Consider the following 18,668-nt stretch of genomic DNA (forward strand, 5'->3'; position numbering starts at 1 on the left):
GATTCAACTTCTTTGCTGGTTATTGGTCTGTTCAAGTTTTCTATTTCTTCCTGTTTCAGTTTTGGTAATTGACATGTTTCTAGGAGTTAATCCATTTCTTGTAGGTAGTCCAATTTGTTGGTATATAGTTTTTCACAATATTTTATTATAATAGTTTGTATTCTGTGACATTGGTTATTTCTCTTTCATTTGTGGTTTTATTTATTTGAGTCTTTTCTCTTTTTGATAAGTCTGGCTAGAGGTTTATCAACTTTATTAATTTTTTTAAAGAACCAGCTCCTGGTTTTTTAAGTTTCTATACCATTTATTTCTGCTCTAATCTTTATTATCTCCTTCCTTCTGCTGGCTTTAGGCTTCATTTTTTTTTTTTTTTTTTTTTTTTTTTTTTTTAGCTCTTTTAGGTATACAGTTAGATTGTTTATTTGAGATTTTTCTTTCTTCTTGAAGTAGGCCTGTATTGCTATGTACTTCCTTCCTAGGACTGCTTTTACTGTATCCCAGAGGTGTTGGACTGTTATGTTCTCATTTTCATTTGTCTTTCTGTATTTTTTAATTTCCTCTTTGATTTTCTGGTTGACTCATTAGTTGTTTAGTGGCATGTTGTTTAACCTGTATGTATTTGTTATCTTTCCAGATTTTTTCTTGCAGTAGACTTCTAGTTTCACAGCATTGTGATCAGAAAAGGTGTCAATCTTTTTGCATTTGTTGAGGCTTGTTTGCGACCTAATGTGTGATCTGTTCTGGAGAATGTTCCATATGCATTTGGAAAGAATGTATAGTCTGCTGTTTTAGGATGGAATATTCTAAATATATCTGTTAAGTCCACCTGGTCCAGTGTCATTCAAAGCCATTGTTCCTTATTCATTTTCTGTTTAGGTGAACTAGACATTGATGTAAGTGGGTGTTAATGTCTCCTACTACTGAAGGGAAGGGAGAAGAAATGGGTAGGAAATATCAGAAAGGGAGACAGAACATAAAGACTCCTAACTCTGGGAAACGAATTAGGGGTGGTGGAAGGGGAGGAGGGCGGGTGTTGGAGGGGGATGGGTGACGGGCACTGAGGGGGGCACTTGACGGGATGAGCACTGGGTGTTATTCTGTATGTTGGCAAATTGAACACCAATAAAAAATAAATTTATTATTTAAAAAAAGGAAAAAAAAGTCTCCTACTACTGTTGTATTATTATTATTTCCTTTATGTTTGTTATTAATTATTCTATATATTTGGTTGCTCCCATGTTGGGTACATAAATATTTACAATTGTTTCACTTCATTATTATATGGTGCCCCTCTTTGTCTCTTGTTATAGTCTTGGTTTTAAAGTCCAGTTTGTCCAGGGCACCTAAGTGGTTCAGTCGGTTAAGCATCCAACTATTGATCTCAGCTCAAGTCTTGATCTCAGGATCATGAGTTCAAGCCCAACATGGAGCCTGCTTAAAAAACAAGTACAATATGTCCAATATAAGTATTGCTACTTCAGATTTCTTTTGACATTAATTTGCATGCTACATATTTTTCCAACCCCTCACTTTCAATTTGTATGTGTCTTTAGGTCTAAAATTCATCTCTTGTAAGCAGTAGATAGATGGGTCTTGGTTTTTTAATTTTTAAAAAAAAATTTAATTTATTTTTTAAAGATTTTATTTATTTATTCATGAGAGACACACAGAGAGAGAGAGAGAGAGAGAGGCAGAGACACAGGCAGAGGGAGAAGCAGGCTCCATGCAGGGAGCCCCACGTGGGACTCGATCCCAGAAACTCCAGGATCAGGCCCTGGCCTGAAGGCAGGCGCTAAACCGCTGAGCCACCGGGGCTGTCCTTGGCTTTTTTTTTTTTTTAAATCCATTCTGACACCCTATGTCTTTTAATTGGAGCATTTAGTCCATTTATATTCACAGTAATTATCGATAGATATGTATTTTTTGCCATTTTATTACTTGTTTTGTGGTTGTTTCTGGAGATTTTCTCTGATCCTTGCATATCTTTCTCTCTTTCATGTTTTGCTAATTTTCTTTAGTGATATCTTTTGATTTATTTTTCTTTATTCCTTGTGTATTTATTAGTGGTTTTTGATATATGGTGACCATAAGGTTTCTTTATAATCTCTTCTGCAAATAGCAATCCAAATTAAGTTGATAGTTGTTCAAGTTTTAATTCATTCTTTTCTCCTTCCCATGTTTTAGGCATATGTTATTATATTTTATATCCTTTTTTGTGTGTGAGTTCCTATGCTGATTTTTACAGAAATACTCATTTTTTACTGATTTTGTGTTTACTGGCTCTATATTTTTCCAATTGGTCTCTCCTTTCCACTCAAAAAGTCCCCTTTAATATTTCTTGCAGGGCTGGTTTAATGGTTACAAGCTCCTTTAGTTTTTGTTTGTCTGGGAAACTTTTGTTTTTTTAAAGATTTTATTTATTCATGAGAGACACAGAGAGGAGCAGAGACCTAGGCAGAGGGAAAAGCAGGCTCCCTGTGGTGAGCCCAATGTGGGACTTGATCCCAGGACCCCAGGATTATGACCTGAGCCAAAGGCAGATGCTCAACCACTGAGCCACCCAGGTGCCCCTGTCTGGGAAACTCTTCATCTCTCCTTCTATTCTGAATGATAGCCTTGCTGGATAGAATATTCTTCACTGCAGATTTTTCCCATTTAGTGCTTTAAATGTATCATGCTATTCCCTACTGGCTTGTAAAGTTTCTGTTGAGGGCATGGGTGGCTCAGTGGTTTAGCACCACCTTCAGCCCAGGGTGTGATCCTGGAGATCTGGGATCAGGTCCTGTGTCAGGCTCCCTGCATGGAGCCTGCTTCTCCCTCTGCCTGTGTCCCTGCCTCTCTCTCTGTCTCTCTGTGTGTCTCTCATGAATAAATAAATAAAATCTTAAAAAAAAAAGTTTCTGTTGAAAAATCTCCAGCCAGCCTTATGGGTTTTCCCTTGTAAATGAACGAGTTCTTTTGCTGCTTTTAAGATTTTTCCTTTATCACTATATTTAGCAAATGTAATTACCATATGGCTTGGTGTTGGCCTGCTTTTGTTGATTTTTTTTTTAAGATTTTATTTATTCATGAGAGACACACAGAGAGAGAAGGGCAGAGACACAGGCAGAGGGAGAAGCAGGCTCCATGCTGAAAGCCTGATGCAGGACTCAATCCCGGGACTCCAGGATCATGCCCTGAGCCAAAGGCAAGCACTAAACCACTGAGCCACCCAGGGATCCCCAACTTTTGTTGATTTTAATGGGAGTTCTCTGTGTCTTCTCAATCTGGAAAGCTCTTGTTTTGCATATTTTTTCTCTCTCATTTGTGCATATTCCTTGCTTTCCATTAGTTTGTCTTATAGGTCATTAGTTCATTCCTCTGCCTCTTTCAGCCTGCTTTCATTGCACCATGCATGTTTCTAATCTCATTTATTGCACTCTTCATCTTGGATTGATTCCTTCTTAGCTCTTTTATCTCTGTGGTAAGGGTCTCACTGATGTCTTCTTTTCTCAAGCCCAGTGAGTATCCTTAAATTTTCTATCAGGCATGTTACTTTATATCTGTTTTGTTTAGATATTTGGCCATGGCCTTATCTTGTTCTTTTGGGATGAATTCCTCCATCTTGGCATTTGTGTAAGTCTCTGTCTTCTTCTCTATGTTAGAAAAGCCAGTTATATCTTCTGCTCCTGAAAGTAATGGCCTTATTAAGAGGTCATGTAGTCACAGGGAATGTCACCAGTGTGTGCCACATGCACTCTACTATTGTGTTCTGACTGCTTTATCCTTCAGGCCAGTTATCAGCAGAGACTCTCCTTGCCTGCTGTGAGCAGTGTTTGGTCCTTGGCCTGAAGGTGGTGAGTGTTAGCTAGGTGTGCTCTGATCTGCTTGAGAAATGAGATCTGTCACCCTACACTGGAACTGAGGCCCTGCAAAACTCTCTGGTCAGGAAATGTAGTATGGGCAAAGATTTATGCTGGTCTTCTGGGGGCGGGGCTTACCAAGCTGGGACTGAGGGAATTGTGTCTGAGAAGGGCAGTGCCACCGGAGTGCTGGGGGTGGGGCTTGGGTTAAGCAAGTTAGGCAGCCAGTGTTGGCATTGTTTCCTGCAGGTGGTGCTGTGTTGAGGAGCAGGGAAGGGAAATGACACCAGCCATCTCCTTTGTTTCCTGAGAGGCATCCCTATGAATGCTGCCTCTCAAGGGCACGCTCCAAGAAGAGCAAATAATGTCCCCACTGTGCACCCCAGGCACTCCAGAAAACTGTTGCCATGTTATATGCCGCTGGATTGTTTGCCTGCCTTCTCTGCAAGAGCAGCTCAATACCTTCTGGGCCCTACCCCAGCCAAGCCCACTGACCTTTAAAATTTAGACTTTAAGCCCCTTTGGTTGCAAGAACTCATGAAAATTGAGCCCCTCTCATTTCCTTGTGCATTCCTCTATGTACTCCTCTTTCTCACACCCTTCTTTGCAATCATGATGTCCTTCCCTCTGCAGTAGCTATGATTTGTTTCTCCCCTAAACCACATCCTGCACTCGCTACCATCTTTATTTATTTATTTGTGGAGTTTGTTCTGCCAGTCTTAAGGTCAATTTCTAGAATATTTAGGATGATTTGACAGTTATCTAGTTGTATTCATGGGATGAGGTGAGCCTAGGGTCCTCCTACTCCACCTCCATCTTCTGTACTTCCTTTTTAAAGTTGTTTTGGCTATTCTACATCCTTTACATTTCTGTATGTATTTTAGAATCAGCTTTTCAATTTCTACAAAAAAGCTTGCTGAGATTTTGCTAAGTATTGTGTAAAATCGATAGATCAACTTGGTAAGAACTGACATCTTAACAAAATTGTGCTTAATTGACAATTTAGATTTTAACTGAATCACTTTTCCCTGCCCTGCCTCATACAAAAAAGACACGTTTGTTATGTGGACATGATATTTATTCAGTTAACAATTCAGAACTACATTTCTCAAGCCCTTCTTAAGCCCTAGCACTATGCTCTTTAGATTGTGACAGGAATGTAAAATCTAGATATGAAGCAGAACCCCACATGGAACATTCTCCAGAACACATCATGTGATAGGTCAAAAAACAAGTCTCAATAAATTTAAGAAGATTGAAATCATATCAAGCATTTTTTCCAACCACAATAGTATGAAATTAAAGGTCAAGGGGTACCTGGGTGCCTCAGTCAGTTAAGCATCTGATTCTTGATCTTGGCTCAGGTCGTGATATCAGGTTTGTAAGATCAAGCCATGAGTTGGGCTCCATGCTGGGCATAGAGTCTGCCTAGGATTCTCTCTCTCCCTCTCCCTCTGCCCCACCCCCAACATCAATTACAGTAGGGGCACGTGGCTGGCTCAGTTGGTAGAGTATGCAACTCATGATCTCAGGGTTGTAAGTTTGAGCCTCACATTGGGTGTGGAGATTACTTAAAAATAAAAAATTCTGGGGTGCCTGCGTAGCACCCCAGAAAAAAACCAACTCTTGGTTTTTGGCTCAGGTTATGATCTTGGGGTCATGAGATTGAGCCCCATGTTGGGCTCCATGATAGGTGAAGGAGATTAAGAGGTGCAAACTTCCAGTTAGAAAATAATCTGGGGGATCCCTGGGTGGCGCAGCGGTTTGGCGCCTGCTTTTGGCCCAGGGCGCGATCCTGGAGACCCGGGATCGAATCCCACATCGGGCTCCCGGTGCATGGAGCCTGCTTCTCCCTCTGACTGTGTCTCTGCCTCTCTCTCTCTCTCTGTGACTATCATAAATAAATAAAAATTAAATAAAAAAAAAAATAAAACTGTAGTGAAAAAAAAAGAAAGAAAAGAAAATAATCTGGGATGCCTGGGTGGCTCAGCGGTTGAGCGTCTGCCTTTGGCTCAGGGCATGATCCTGGGATCCGGGATCAAGTCCTGCATCTAGCTCCCTGCAGGGAGGTAGCTTTTCCCTCTGCCTGTGTCACTGCCTCTCTCTCTCTCTCTCTCTCTGTCTCTCATGAATAAAGAAACAAATCTTTAAAAAGAAAATAAATAATCCCTGTAATGAAAAGTACAAAAGGGTAAGCAGAAGCATACCCTAGCATGTAGATAAAAAGAAAAGCCCTATTGAATTCAAAGACAGGCCCAGAGGCCCTTCCTTTTATAGACTGGCAAACAGAGGGTCAATTTCACACAACTTTTTGGCAGAACCAGAGCAGGGTCTTGGGCTGGTTCCTAAGAGGAGATGAGACTTCCCAGACAGAACATAGAAGCATCAGGCAACAGGGGAGGGAGGTTTAGAATCAGGAATATCAGGGCCTCATGTCTGTCTAGCATTTTACAAGCTCTGACACATACCACATTATCATCCCAGTTCATTGCTATAACACCTTTAATCCTTGGGATTGCTGAGCATAATAACCTTGTATACTCTGGGCAAGGCATACAGGGATCTCAGTGACAAGGACACTGGCAGCCACTGAGGAATGTGGAGACAGGACCTCTGGAGACAGCCATGTGGAAGGGGTCTTGTGCCAGAGGGAGATACAGATGCAGATGGGGTTCAGGCAGTGTGCTCCTTACCTATCTATGCCTGCCCCCTTAGAAACTTTCTCAATCTGTAATTCCTCTCTCTGTCCAAGGCACACAGGAGGTACTCAATAAATACTTGTTGAATGAACCTGTAATCCAGACCTTGCTCTAGTTCAGAGACAGCATCCTGCTTGGTTTCTTTGGGCATCTTTGGCTTAACTTAATCTTAATGGAGGCACCCCAGGGCCGTCAGTCAAAAAGATGATTGGGAGTGGGTGAAGGTTCTGCTAGGCAGCTGAGTCCCTCTCCCTCTTCTGCACCCACACTGTCACAGAGCATTCTATTACAGCATCAAGCAGGCTATATTATAATTTTATGGTGTGTTTAAGTTCTTTACCCCACTGGACCATGAATTCCTCTAGAGCATGAAGGTTGTCTTAGTAGTTTTAGCTTCCCCTGGGCCTCATATTATACAAGGGCCTGGCACTCATAGGTGCTCAGTAAATGTTTAGTGAATAAACAAATCAAAGAACTCATTGAATAATCACATCAGGCTGGCAAACTACTCTGCAAGCAGAGTCAGGGGTGATGAGGTTTAGCTCGGGACACGTCTCATTCATCTCAGACCTCCAGCACCTAACAAGTGTTTATTTGTTGAGCCAGTCTAACCCAAAAGAGTTACTATAATAGTTGGTGGTTCAGGGCAGGGAAGAGGGAAGGAGGGAGCTATAGTGAGTCAATGAAATAGCTTTTAAGAGGATGAAAGAGGACTCCTCCTCCTCACCTCTTCCATGTTAAGACTTACAGCCAGGGGCATCTAGCTGGCTCAGTTTGTAGAGCATGCAACTCTTGACCTCAGGACTGTGAGTTCAAGCCCCATGTTGGGTATACAGATGACTTAGATACCTTAAAAATAAAATCTTTTTTTTTAAATAAAATCTTAAAAAAAAAAAAAAAAACAACTTGCAGCCAGTTAGATGTTAACTGTATAATCTAGCAAGTGGTGTCTATTAAACATTCCCTTGTTGACTGTCATGCACAGAGCCAGGGCAGGTCTTAGATAAAGTGAAGGAGGATAAAGCAAGTCATTGAGACTTTAGGAGAACCTGGATGAGCCAGCACCACTCCAACTGCTATGGGGAGGATTGCACGTGCCATTCTTTCCTATGCTTCAATGTTCACGTATATTTCTCTAAGGCAAAGGCATTGGAGTAGAATTTGTACCCTGGATAGAAAAGATGGAAAGAGCTACCAGTAGTAAGGAAGACCCAGTCCCCTGCATACATGAGATTAAAGGTAGGATCCAGTGGGACAGTGGGGCAGCAATGGGTGATACCAGCTGCTTAGAAGCTGAGGAAGACATTGCCTGAGTCTCAGTCCTTCCTTAATTATGTGAGCAAGAACCAAGATAGAGTATCAGTTTTCTGCTATTCATTTGTGTCTATCTGATTAGGCTCAAATTAAAATGAAGGGTAAATGTTTCACATTGAAAGTGACTCCCTCTTTGGAAAAGTTGTCCTCTTAAGGAAGTGGTTGTAGGGATAAGAACATTGCCAGAATGTCTCTGCTTGGGAATAAAGACACTGGCTTGTGGCAACTTTATTTCTTGCTCTTTCCAAGACTTATGGATTTCACCTCCTCTCCAAGCTTTCTATGGAAAGGTTAGGAGCACTTGATCCGGGTACTTCCCTCATGAGACTTCAGTTTTCTGGTGGCCAGAGTTTGGTATGGGATCACAAAGAAAACAAATGTGGAAGCATTTTTACTTTATATTTTGATGATGTAATAGATTATGGTTTATGGGGCCCCATATGTGCTGCTTTGGTTGTCATCTTATCTTTCCCTGCCTGTTTAAATTGGAGATCAGCTTTTCCAAAAGACCTTCTATTGTACACTTTTACCACTGCCCATAATCAAAGCCTCAGGAATTTAATATTTGAGATTTTGGATTTGGACTATTATGTGATTAATTTGATGGGACATGAGGTATGAATTTAGACCTACATTTATTTTAAAAAGGCCTCTGGAAGGAATTTTAGTTCAAAATGCATTTATCGAGCACCTATAAAGTACAAAAGTCATGGAAGAAACATACATAGACTCCACACCCCCCCCACTCAGGGGCAAAGCTAACTAATGTTACATTTCCTGGTCAGACTTCTAGACCCTTGGATGGTAATGAGCATGAAATGGCAAGGTAAGAGGAAGATGGTATCATAATAAGTAATTGGATGTGGAGTTGGTCAACAAATACTAATGGCAATGCCATATAATAAAGCAGTGATTTGGGGGGCACCTGGATGGGTCAGTTGGTTGACTCTTGATTTCAGCTCAGGTCATGATCTCAGGGTTGTGAGATCAAACTCCTGCATCAGGCTCCGTGCTGGGCATGGAGCCTGCTTGGGATTCTCTCTCTCCCTCCACCCCTCCTCTCCCCAAAATAAATAAATAAAAATAAAGCAGTGATTTTCAATTAGGATATATGTGTGTCTTCTAAAATTTTGTATTTGGAAAATATAAAATGACCTTATTTTCTCCTTAATACAGACCAGGAAAAGGGAGACTTGGGAAAAATTTTGGCTGGTGAGAGTTCATAGGGTATAGTCCCTAAATTTGCTTTTCATGGTAAGGCCTATCCTTTTACGGGATATAGCAGAATCTCGGAAGTTGTGAAATTTTTATGTTTTGTAATGGAGATTTTGTAATGTAATTACAATGTAATGTAAGGAGATTTTGTAATGGCTTGGAACAAAAACTTTTTAAAGAAAAGATAAAATCAGATTTTTATCTCCTAAATAATTGGTTTTATCCCCCAATACTGTCCCTAATCAAGTCACATCCTGGCTTCCTTATCTATTTTGAAACGCTCCAAATGAAGGAAGACCCCTGGTATTGGACTCCCCTTTCAGCTGGGGCCCTACAGCTGAGTGAAATGTGTGGTGGGAATTCCATTCCAGGTTATTTAACAGGTGACTCTTCAGATTTTCAAGGACTATTAGAAAATTGACCCTATCAACCTTATCTTGTCCTAAAGTATGTTTTATTCTTGAAGCATTTAACTCCTTTTTTTCATGTGCCAAGAATCTCTTAAAGAGCTCTTTAAAAGACCCTTTGCTTAAAGTGATTGGCATACATTGGTCGACACATGGCATAACCTATACATTTATAGACATGAGCCATTTGATAGAGTTGTAACTCCTTTATCCAAAACATAAGGATGTGCATTGTCCAGGTGCCTTTCTTTTTTTTTCCTTCTATGTTAATAATAGGAGATACTGTGCAGGGAGCCAGTGGAGAAGGGTTATATGGGAACTCTCTGTATTTTCTGCTTAATTTTTCTGTAAACCTAAAACTGCTCTAAAAATAAAATCTCTTAATTTTTAAAATAAAAACACATGCAGTAGTGTAATAGAGGCTGTAGACACTTTGCCCACAACCTTTTTATCAGGTGTGTGCACCCACTGCTCAGCTGCTAGGAGGTGAGCTGCTAACAGCTCCCAGTTGTGCCCTTCTGAGGATTGCTCTCAGCTGACCAGAGCTGTCTAGCCAGGACACCTGTGGTGCCATCTACGCTCCAGGGTTTCCCAAGAGATTAGGCTGATGCTAGACTTGAGCCCACTTCCTCACCTGGCTTCTTCCCTGCCCTGTCTTCTGTCCTCAGTGCTTATGGGTTTCCTCTGAAAACCCTTTCTCCACAGCTCTTTGTGCAACCTGCTTCTGGGAAACCTCACCCAAGATGGTACCAGGAAAGGTCATGGAGAGGATAGGATTTGGGCATTATTGGGTCACTTGCTGGGTAGATGACAAGGAGGATTCCACTGCTGCTGGTTGGGTGGAGCATTGGAAGCCCCGGTCTCTGGATTGTGATGGCAGTTCAGTTGCTAAGATCTTCACCTGTGGTGACACCTGGGGTCAGATACGGGTGGACAGAGGTACCTGGGTGGTTCAGTGGTTGAGCATCTGCCTTTGGCTCAGGTTGTGATCCCGGGATCCTGGGATCAAGGCCTGCATCGGGCTCCCCTAGGGCGTCTGCTTCTCCCTCTGCTTGTGTCTCTGCCTCTCTCTCTGTGTCTCTCATGAATAAATAAATAAAATATTTTTTTAAAAGAAGATACAGGTGGACAGGGATGTACCAGTTGATGTGATGTCTCTAGCTTTTGAGAAATTTGGGGAAAATATTAAGTATCAGGACCACAGACTTAGGAGGCTATTGCTGAGCTCCATGGAAGCACTGGAAAGGGTGGAGAAAGTGATAGGCTCAGATTAATCACCAATTTAAAGCCCAAGATGAGAGTCAGGGGGCCTCCTTGCCAATGTTCAGCCTCTCGTCTTCTACGGCATGGCAGTCTGTGAGAGAAGGATGAATTCTTAGCTTCAGCAAATCTGGGCCTGATCATTTGGGGCTCCTCTGCTGGTAGAAAAAAGAGCAAGCAAGTCATGCCCTGATAGGGAAGACGTGGGACTGTAAAACTTGAGATGAGGATAGCTGGACTTGTGCCCTTGACTTCCCCAGGCTGGCAGAAATAGCCTACTCCCCCTTTATGGGAGAGAGACCCTTCTCCCCAAATATGATGCAGAAGCCTCAGATGAGACATTCAAGACAACGCTTGCCCCTCTCAGGATGCCTCCCCACCTTCCTTCTACAGTAATAATTAGCATCTAATTATAACATGATCTTACTGGAGAAGAGGCATAGAGACCCTATAGACTTAGGCTCAAAATGTGAGGATCTTTGTACTGTGTTCATGCCCCTCAGAGAACATCCACTGCAGAAAATGTGGCAGACAACTAAACCGACAGGATGATTTGGCCAGCAGGTGTCAGCCAGCTTTTACCCCGGGTACCCCAGTACCTGCACAGTGGGCTCATTGACTCACCTTCACCGCAGAGTGGGAGGCTGTGAATGGGCCCAGTGGCATGGGCTTCCGTCATCAAGACCGACATAGCCACTGCCACTGTTGCCTGTCCAGCTGGTCAGCACAGATTGATGCTGAGCTCCCCAATGGATACTAGCCCCTGAGGCGAATCATCAGACCCCTCCAGCCTGGACAGTATAGTAATTCACTCTGAGCAGAATTGATATGTGTGCATTTCCTGCTCGCAGAGCCTCCATCAGCATCACTGTCTGAGACTCATGTGGCATTTGATCAACCATACAACATTGCTTTAATGGAGAGACTCAGCCATGGGCATCTGAACACAGGACTGATCTATGGGGTCCTACCACACACCACTCCATTTAGAAGCTGCCAGCCTGATAGAGCCATGGCATAGCCTCTTGAAAGTGAGGATGTGCAACAGTTTAGAGATGACACTGTGGAATTGGGGTACTAACCTTCAGGATGCAGTATACACCTTAAACCAATGGCCTTGTTATGGCCTTAGTAAGCAGAGTACATGAATCTGGGAGGCAAGAGGTTGATGAGTTGTGACCTTATTCGTTATGACACTTGAGCAACTTGCATTGAGCATTTGTCCTCCTCGTCCCTGCAACATTAGTTTCAGTGAATCTATAGGTCTTGGTTCCCGAGGGGGTAGTTTCCACCAGGGGACATAGTAAGAGTCCTACCTAATTTTAATCTATGCCACCTGCTGCTGCAATTGGTCCTTAATTTATTCCTTTGTTATCATCTCCCTCCCACTCATTCTAGATACTCCTCCTTCTCACCTTCTGCTGGTGGCGTGCACAGTGGGTATCTTGGATTCTTGTCTGGCTAGTGTTCTCTTACTCGCCCATTTACAGTTACAGCCGGGTGTGGAAGTTATTGGGGGATGTCCCAGTGGGTCACCAGTCACGTTCCTCTCTGCCACTCTTAGGTAACAGCGTGACTTCTCATGATGATTAGGATCAATTATTTCCTCCATTGTGGCAACTGCTTTCTTTGCCTGCTGGTCTTTTGGCATGAGGATGGAATGGTAGTGTTAAGGCCTGGACAGGGGAAGGCAGTGAGTGGGGAGCTCTCCTAAGAACTGGGCAATTTCAAGGTGAGACAGTCACAGAACAGAGGAGTATGCTTTTTCTGGTACTATTGGTTAACATAAAGGTGTTAAGCTAATAGTACTTTACTAATCAGAATTGCACTGAAAATTTTGAATTCTGAATTTAGTTTCACCATTGATTTCCAAAACCCTGGCCATTGAAAAATACATAAAATGAGAATAACCACTGTGCCACAAAGGTATCAGAAATAGAGCCTGTCTGCTAATCCTTAACCACAGGCCCATGTGTAGGCCTAACTGTGGGTCCTTTCTTTGGTCCCTCAGGATCTTGGGGGTGGGGAGAGGCTGCTTTAATATCTGTGAGCCATTTAGTGTAGTACATAAGGGTTGCCTAGGCCTAGATTTGGTTACTTTCATTATTCCATTACTTTATTGTTATTCAAAATGATTTGATGTACTCATGATAAAGAAAATAAGGCCTAGCAACAGTCTTCTCTGGTGGGATTGTGGGTTATTTTAGGTATCTGATCAATTGGTTTTAAGTATTTTAAGCTTCATTTTCTGATTATAAAAAGAATACATGTATAAATTATACATATTTAGAATGTAATGCAAAAAAGTACCCCAAAAATGCAAATCAGACATAACTGGAAATAACCACTGTAAATATTTTACCCTAAACTTTTGTCTATAGAAATGCATAATTTAGGGATCCCTGGGTGGCACAGTGGATTGGCTCCTGCCTTTGGCCCAGGGTGCAATCCTGGAGACCTGGGATCGAATCCCACATCGGGCTCCCGGTGCATGGAGCCTGCTTCTCCCTCTGCCTGTGTCTCTGCCTCTCTCTCTCTCTCTCTCTGTGACTATCATAAATAAATAAAAATTAAAAAAAAATAAAAAAAAGAAATGCATAATTTAAAAAAATTGGAGCCATACTACACAAACAAGTTAAGGGTCTTTATATTTTAGTCTTCTTGAAAATTCCTATTAAATTTCTGGTGAAATGGACAAGCTTTGGCTGATCCCAACTAGACACATCAGCTTGTCCTATCACCCATCTGTGGGCCTGTCCCAACTCAAATCACGTGATGGCAGCTGACTGCTGAGCTTGGAGGTGTTTTCCTGGCTCTGAAGTTTCTTTGATCTCAGCTCCCAGCAGCTCTTAAAGTCCAAGACAACAAGCTCAGACTGCCTAGAAACTGGCAAATATTGACAACAGAAGACACACTTTAAAAAAAAAAAAAAGGTGCTGGGAGAATGTGTGCAATCTGAAAGTTATTAATTGAATGATTAGGAGTGATTCCCTTCCTCTGGGCCAAGGGCAAGTTTGCAAAGGAAATGGGCATTTAAATCTAGATCAGCTTTGATGTCCACATTTACACTCTGGGCTACCAAGCAAACCTCCTAATCCATCCTCGTACTTTGGGGACAACCTGGAGATCTCTTCTGCTGCGGGAGCTGTGGAGAGCTACAGGTTGGGATTGGGCATAAAATGACCCCCTGAGTTAACTCCTAGAAAGGCAGAAAAGGAGCTTCACTAGCAGCATAGCACAGTGTTTAAGGGCTCACAGTTCACACCTTATTCTATGTTTTTGGATGAATTACTTCACTTCTTTCTGCTTAAGTTCTTTACGTCATTTATTTTACAAAAGGTAGGTAATACTGTATAGTCATGCTGTGAGAATTAAATGAATCCAAGCTTTCAGGCTAGTGCCTAGATGGCTGTTTTGCATATTATCATTAGCAATTAGTTACCTGCATTTGTTCCTCCAGGGAAGGAAAGGAAAGGTTTACCCGAAACTTTAAGGCATGCTTCCACCCTACTGCCCCCAAGTGAAAATGATATACTTTATTTAGTTCGTGTGGTAGAGGTGGTCCTTAAAAAATTTAGCGTAATTGGTGGCTCCATTGTTTAAGTGCCTGTCAGACTCACGATTTCAGCTCAGGTCATGATCTCAGGGTTTTGGGCTCCATGCTCAGCCCTGGGTGGGCTTGAGATTCTCTTCCTGTCCTTCTGCCCCTCCCTTGCTTGTGCCCACTCTCTTTCTCTCTCAAATAATAAGAAAAAATCCCTTAAAATTTTTGCATAATTGTAAGGAATAGAGAAAAATCTAGTTTGAAAGAAAATTAAGATGGTGTGCCCATTTGAAATCCACGGGGAAAGGAGCTGCCTCTGAACCAGTGGGATCTACAGTGGTCCCCTTTTGCCATCTAGTGGACAGCAAGGGAAAGGCATGATTTTATCTTCAAAGTTTATAATTTTCCAAAAACATGTATATTGATGGAGATAAAGTCACTAATGGGTTCACTTGTTAATAAATTTCGTTCAACTTTTAAACCAAAATAAAAGATCAGAATTCTAAACACTAAGTGCTGAAATTAAATTCCCAAAATCATTTGGGATTTAAGTAAGGTGTGCAAAAGATCATCCACTGAAGGAAAAGTCCTAACTAGCATGAATTTCTACAGCCCACCTATCCCATTCTTCTTATCTTTCTCTACCAACATTCTTAATGCTTATTCTAGTACATGGAATGGGAGTTCCCCAGAGACTCAAAGTATACTTTCCCCACCAACCACTAGAGCTTGACTGGTACCAGAGCCACTCTGCTCATTTTTCAAGAATGCAACTATTGCTTAAAATTTTGCTCTAATCAAATTGAATATTTTTCAAGGATCTCTATGTTTAGTTTTGTTTTTCATGTATATGTATGTGTGCATGTGCGCATGCGTGTGCTCTATTTTTAAAAGCCATTTACCTTTATGTTTCCTCCCCCAGATATTTATGAAGATGAAGAAAATGGCAAACAAATCTCCCCCAAATGTGAGTAATAATAGCATACTTGGAGTACCCACACCTGTTCTGAAACCTTCTCTTTAGTATTATTGCAATCACTATTAACAATAATCATGTTATTCAATTCCTAGGATGTACCAGACATTTTACTTTATAAGCCCTTTTGCTAATACTTTTTATTTTAAAAATATTTTATTTAGTCATGAGAGACACAGAGAGAGGTAGAGACATAGGCAGAGGGAGAAGCAGGCTCCCTGGGGGGGCCTGATGTGGGACTCAATCCTGGGACCCTGGGATCACGCCTTGAGCCAAAGGCAGATGCTCAACCACTGAGCCACCCAGGCGCCTCCCAGATGCTCAACCACTGAGCCACACCAGGCGCCTCCTTATATCAAAACTACAATAGATATTATTATCTTCATTGTTATAGACAAGAAAACTGATGCTCAGAGAGGCTTACCCAAGATCACACAGCTAGCAAATGAGTGGCAAAGTCAGAACTGCACTCAGGTCTCACTGGCTCCAAGACCCCTGCTCTTACCACTGCACAATGGGCCTTTCATTTATTCACTCATGTAACCTGCCAGACCCTGGGGTCCCCTTAGGGCTGTCACCTCTATAGTTCCTATGACTCAGTACCTGACACCCCCCTAAGAGCCGATGGCCAGTGAATCCAGGAGGAAGGGATTCGATGTGCAAATGACAGACATACAGCAAAACTCTGACTGTGAGCTGCACTTTCTCCCCTGCACTTCCAGCTTAGACTGAGGGACATTCTCTAGGTTTGTTGGTTCTGAGAATTCTGAGGTTCTTCCGGGAGCCCTGGGGGATACTGGGTGAAGAGGGTAGAGTCTCTGCTGCCAAGAGCCCTGGGGCCCATGGGGGAGACATAGGAGGGCTCACCCAGAGCAGCTGCAGTTTGCGTCAGAAGAAATTCTCCTTTGAAGGGTCTTGTGAGGTGATCGTGGGTGAGCCCACCACCTCCACAGCCCCTCTCCTCCTCTGGCCCCACAACGGAACGGGATAGAATAGAACACAACAGAATACAGTGGACTAGAGTAATAGAGTAGAACGCAATAGAATAAAGCCATCAGGCACAAAAAGGCAATGACTGTTTTCTTAGAGGGCAAGGAGTAGGGCTATGAAACCATGTAGACTTGCCTTCTCAGTCATGGTTCCAGAATTTTGAGCTGGAAAGGGGAACCTGGAGATTACAGCCCTCCACCTCCTTCCCAGGTGAGGCAATCCAGGTCCTGGGAGAGTAGGAGTTAGAGTTGGGGAGACCAGGTTGTGGGGCATGGGCACTGCCTGTGACATCTGGCCATCCCCTCTGGCACTGCAGGCCAAATTCTTCCCTTTCTTTCTCCAAGGCTGCTCCAGCAGCGAGTGTATCTCCATGGAAACCTTTGAGGAGCGGAAAGGTGCAGAAGATATGGAAAAGGAGAGCAGTGCTCTGAGTGTAATTTATTTCCTGCTTACCTCTTTCATTTTTCTCCCTCATTCTCTCTCTTCTCCTGCCTCGTCCTCTCCCCCATTCCTCTATCCCCCTCTTTTCATGATTCTCACCCAGAAGGACCAGGCCTAACCAGGAAGCTGAGGTCACTGGATCTGCAAAGTGCCTCAGACCCTCCCAGCCCAGCATGCCCTCAACCCCATCTCCCTAGCAATGCACTGGTGTATGGTCATAAATATGGGGCTCCTGTTGGGATCCCCAGCGACCCCGTGGGGAGGGCGAGGGTCGGCAGTGGGCCCCCACCTGCCAGCGGGAGTCACGGGCTGCAGCTGGCTTGGGCTCGGGCGCTTCTCGCACTGCCAGCGCTGAGGGTGCACCACTGTTCCCCTCCCCTCCAGCTATCCGGACTTTTCCAGTTGGACGACAGTTATGAAACGTGTTCCTCCAAATGTGTCCTGGCCGCCGGAGAAAGCATCCAGGGGAAAAGAGAAGGTGGAGACGAGGACATGTGAGTGTGAAAGGGAGAAGAGCAGCAAGAGGTCTCGTCGGCCGCGGCTCCTCCATCTCCTTGGAACCTCGGGACGACAGGCCCGAGCCAGCCCCGAGGTTCGCGCGCAGACGCGGTGCGGGCGCCTGAGGACGCGCGGGCCCCGCCCCGGACAACGGCGCCGCCTCCGTTCCCGCGCAGGCCGCGGGGGCGCCGACGGCCCGGCCCACCCTGAGCACCGAGCAGCCGACGGGCCGCGGAGCCTGCGGACCTGCACCCCGGCCGGCCGCGGAGAGCACCAGGACCGCCTCCCAGGGGCCTGCCCGCGGGGCCGCCGCCCCCCACGCCCCTGCGCGCCGCGGACAAGCGGGGAGCGGCTCCCCGTCCGGCTCGGCACAGACGGCCGCCAGCTCCGGGGCTGCTCCCCACGCGCATGCGCGAGCGCCGGGACCCGGGGGGGGTGGGGGCTGCTCCTCGCGCGCGTGCGCGAGCTCCGGGACCCGCGGCTGCTCCTCACGCGCCTGCGCGAGCGCCGGGCCCCGGGCTGCTCCCCATGCGCTTGCGCGAGCGCCGGAACCCTGGGGGCTGTTCCTCCACGCGCCTGCGTGAGCGCCGGGACCCGGGGGCGCGCCCGCGAACCGCGGAGCCGCTCTCGCCCGCTCTGCAGAGGCTGGCGGAGCCGAGTCCCGGAGGGCTCTGCCCAAGGTTTCTGGAGGTTGACACTTTGACTTTGGGAGCTGGATGATTCTTTGTTGGGGGGGGGGGGGGGCTGTTTTGTGCATTGTGGGATATTTGGCAGCATCCCTGGCCTCTTCCACAAGATGCCAGTAACACCCCTCCCCCACCCACTCCCCCTAATGATGACAATCAGGATGCCTTCAGACGTCGCCACGTTTCTCCGGGGGTGGGAGTGGGGAGATCGGGAGAACCTCCTATCGGAGCCTTGGAGGAAGCCGGTCACTCTTCTCCCAGGATCCCCCCAAGAATGTTGGCGCCGTGTTTGTTACTTTGTTCCCGGATTCTATCTTTTCAAGGTAATGGCGGGGGTATTTCGTTTTACATTTATTAGTTTTAAAATTAGTTCCGGTTATTTATTTTTTCGTTTTATTAGTTAATTTTTAGTTAACTTTATTTTTCATTTTCTAGTTATTTAATTTTGTAGCTTTAAAGTTACTTTATATTTTGTTTTCACAGTTACTTAGTTTTTGAGTTATTCATCTCTAGTGTCTTATTTACAGTTATTTTAAGAGTTACACATTTCCAAATTGCTTTAGAATTATTTTAAATTACTTTTACAGTGATTAATATCTGAGTTATTTACTTTTATATTTATTCTCTTTTGGCTATTGGAGTTTTGAGTTATTTATTTTTACAGTTACTTATTTAACTACTAAAAATTCACTGGAAGTTTTAAAATTAGAATTATTTTCAGAATAAAGTGGTTTTGGTTATTTTGGAGGTTTTTTCCCTTGTTGAGAGTTACTTATAGTCACATTTATTTTTAGTT

The 18,668-nt window shown here is 43.9% G+C and overlaps 1 protein-coding gene across 4 annotated transcripts in view; it reads left to right on the plus strand.

The window, feature by feature from the left end:
- MCF2L2 (MCF.2 cell line derived transforming sequence-like 2) overlaps positions 1-17,456 on the plus strand; it is a 236,435-nt gene extending 218,979 nt beyond the window's left edge. For all 4 annotated transcript variants that reach the window (XM_026007237.2, XM_026007235.2, XM_026007238.2 and 1 more), the window contains 3 exons: positions 15,204-15,248; positions 16,592-16,680; positions 17,073-17,456. In XM_026007237.2, coding sequence (XP_025863022.1) covers positions 15,204-15,248; positions 16,592-16,680; positions 17,073-17,186 — 248 coding nt within the window. In that variant the 3' untranslated portion in view covers positions 17,187-17,456. The remainder of the gene's footprint in view (positions 1-15,203; positions 15,249-16,591; positions 16,681-17,072) is intronic.
- The last annotated feature ends 1,212 nt before the right edge of the window (positions 17,457-18,668 follow it).

This window comes from Vulpes vulpes, chromosome 3 (assembly GCF_048418805.1).
Source record: "Vulpes vulpes isolate BD-2025 chromosome 3, VulVul3, whole genome shotgun sequence".
NCBI classification, from domain to species: domain Eukaryota; kingdom Metazoa; phylum Chordata; class Mammalia; order Carnivora; family Canidae; genus Vulpes; species Vulpes vulpes.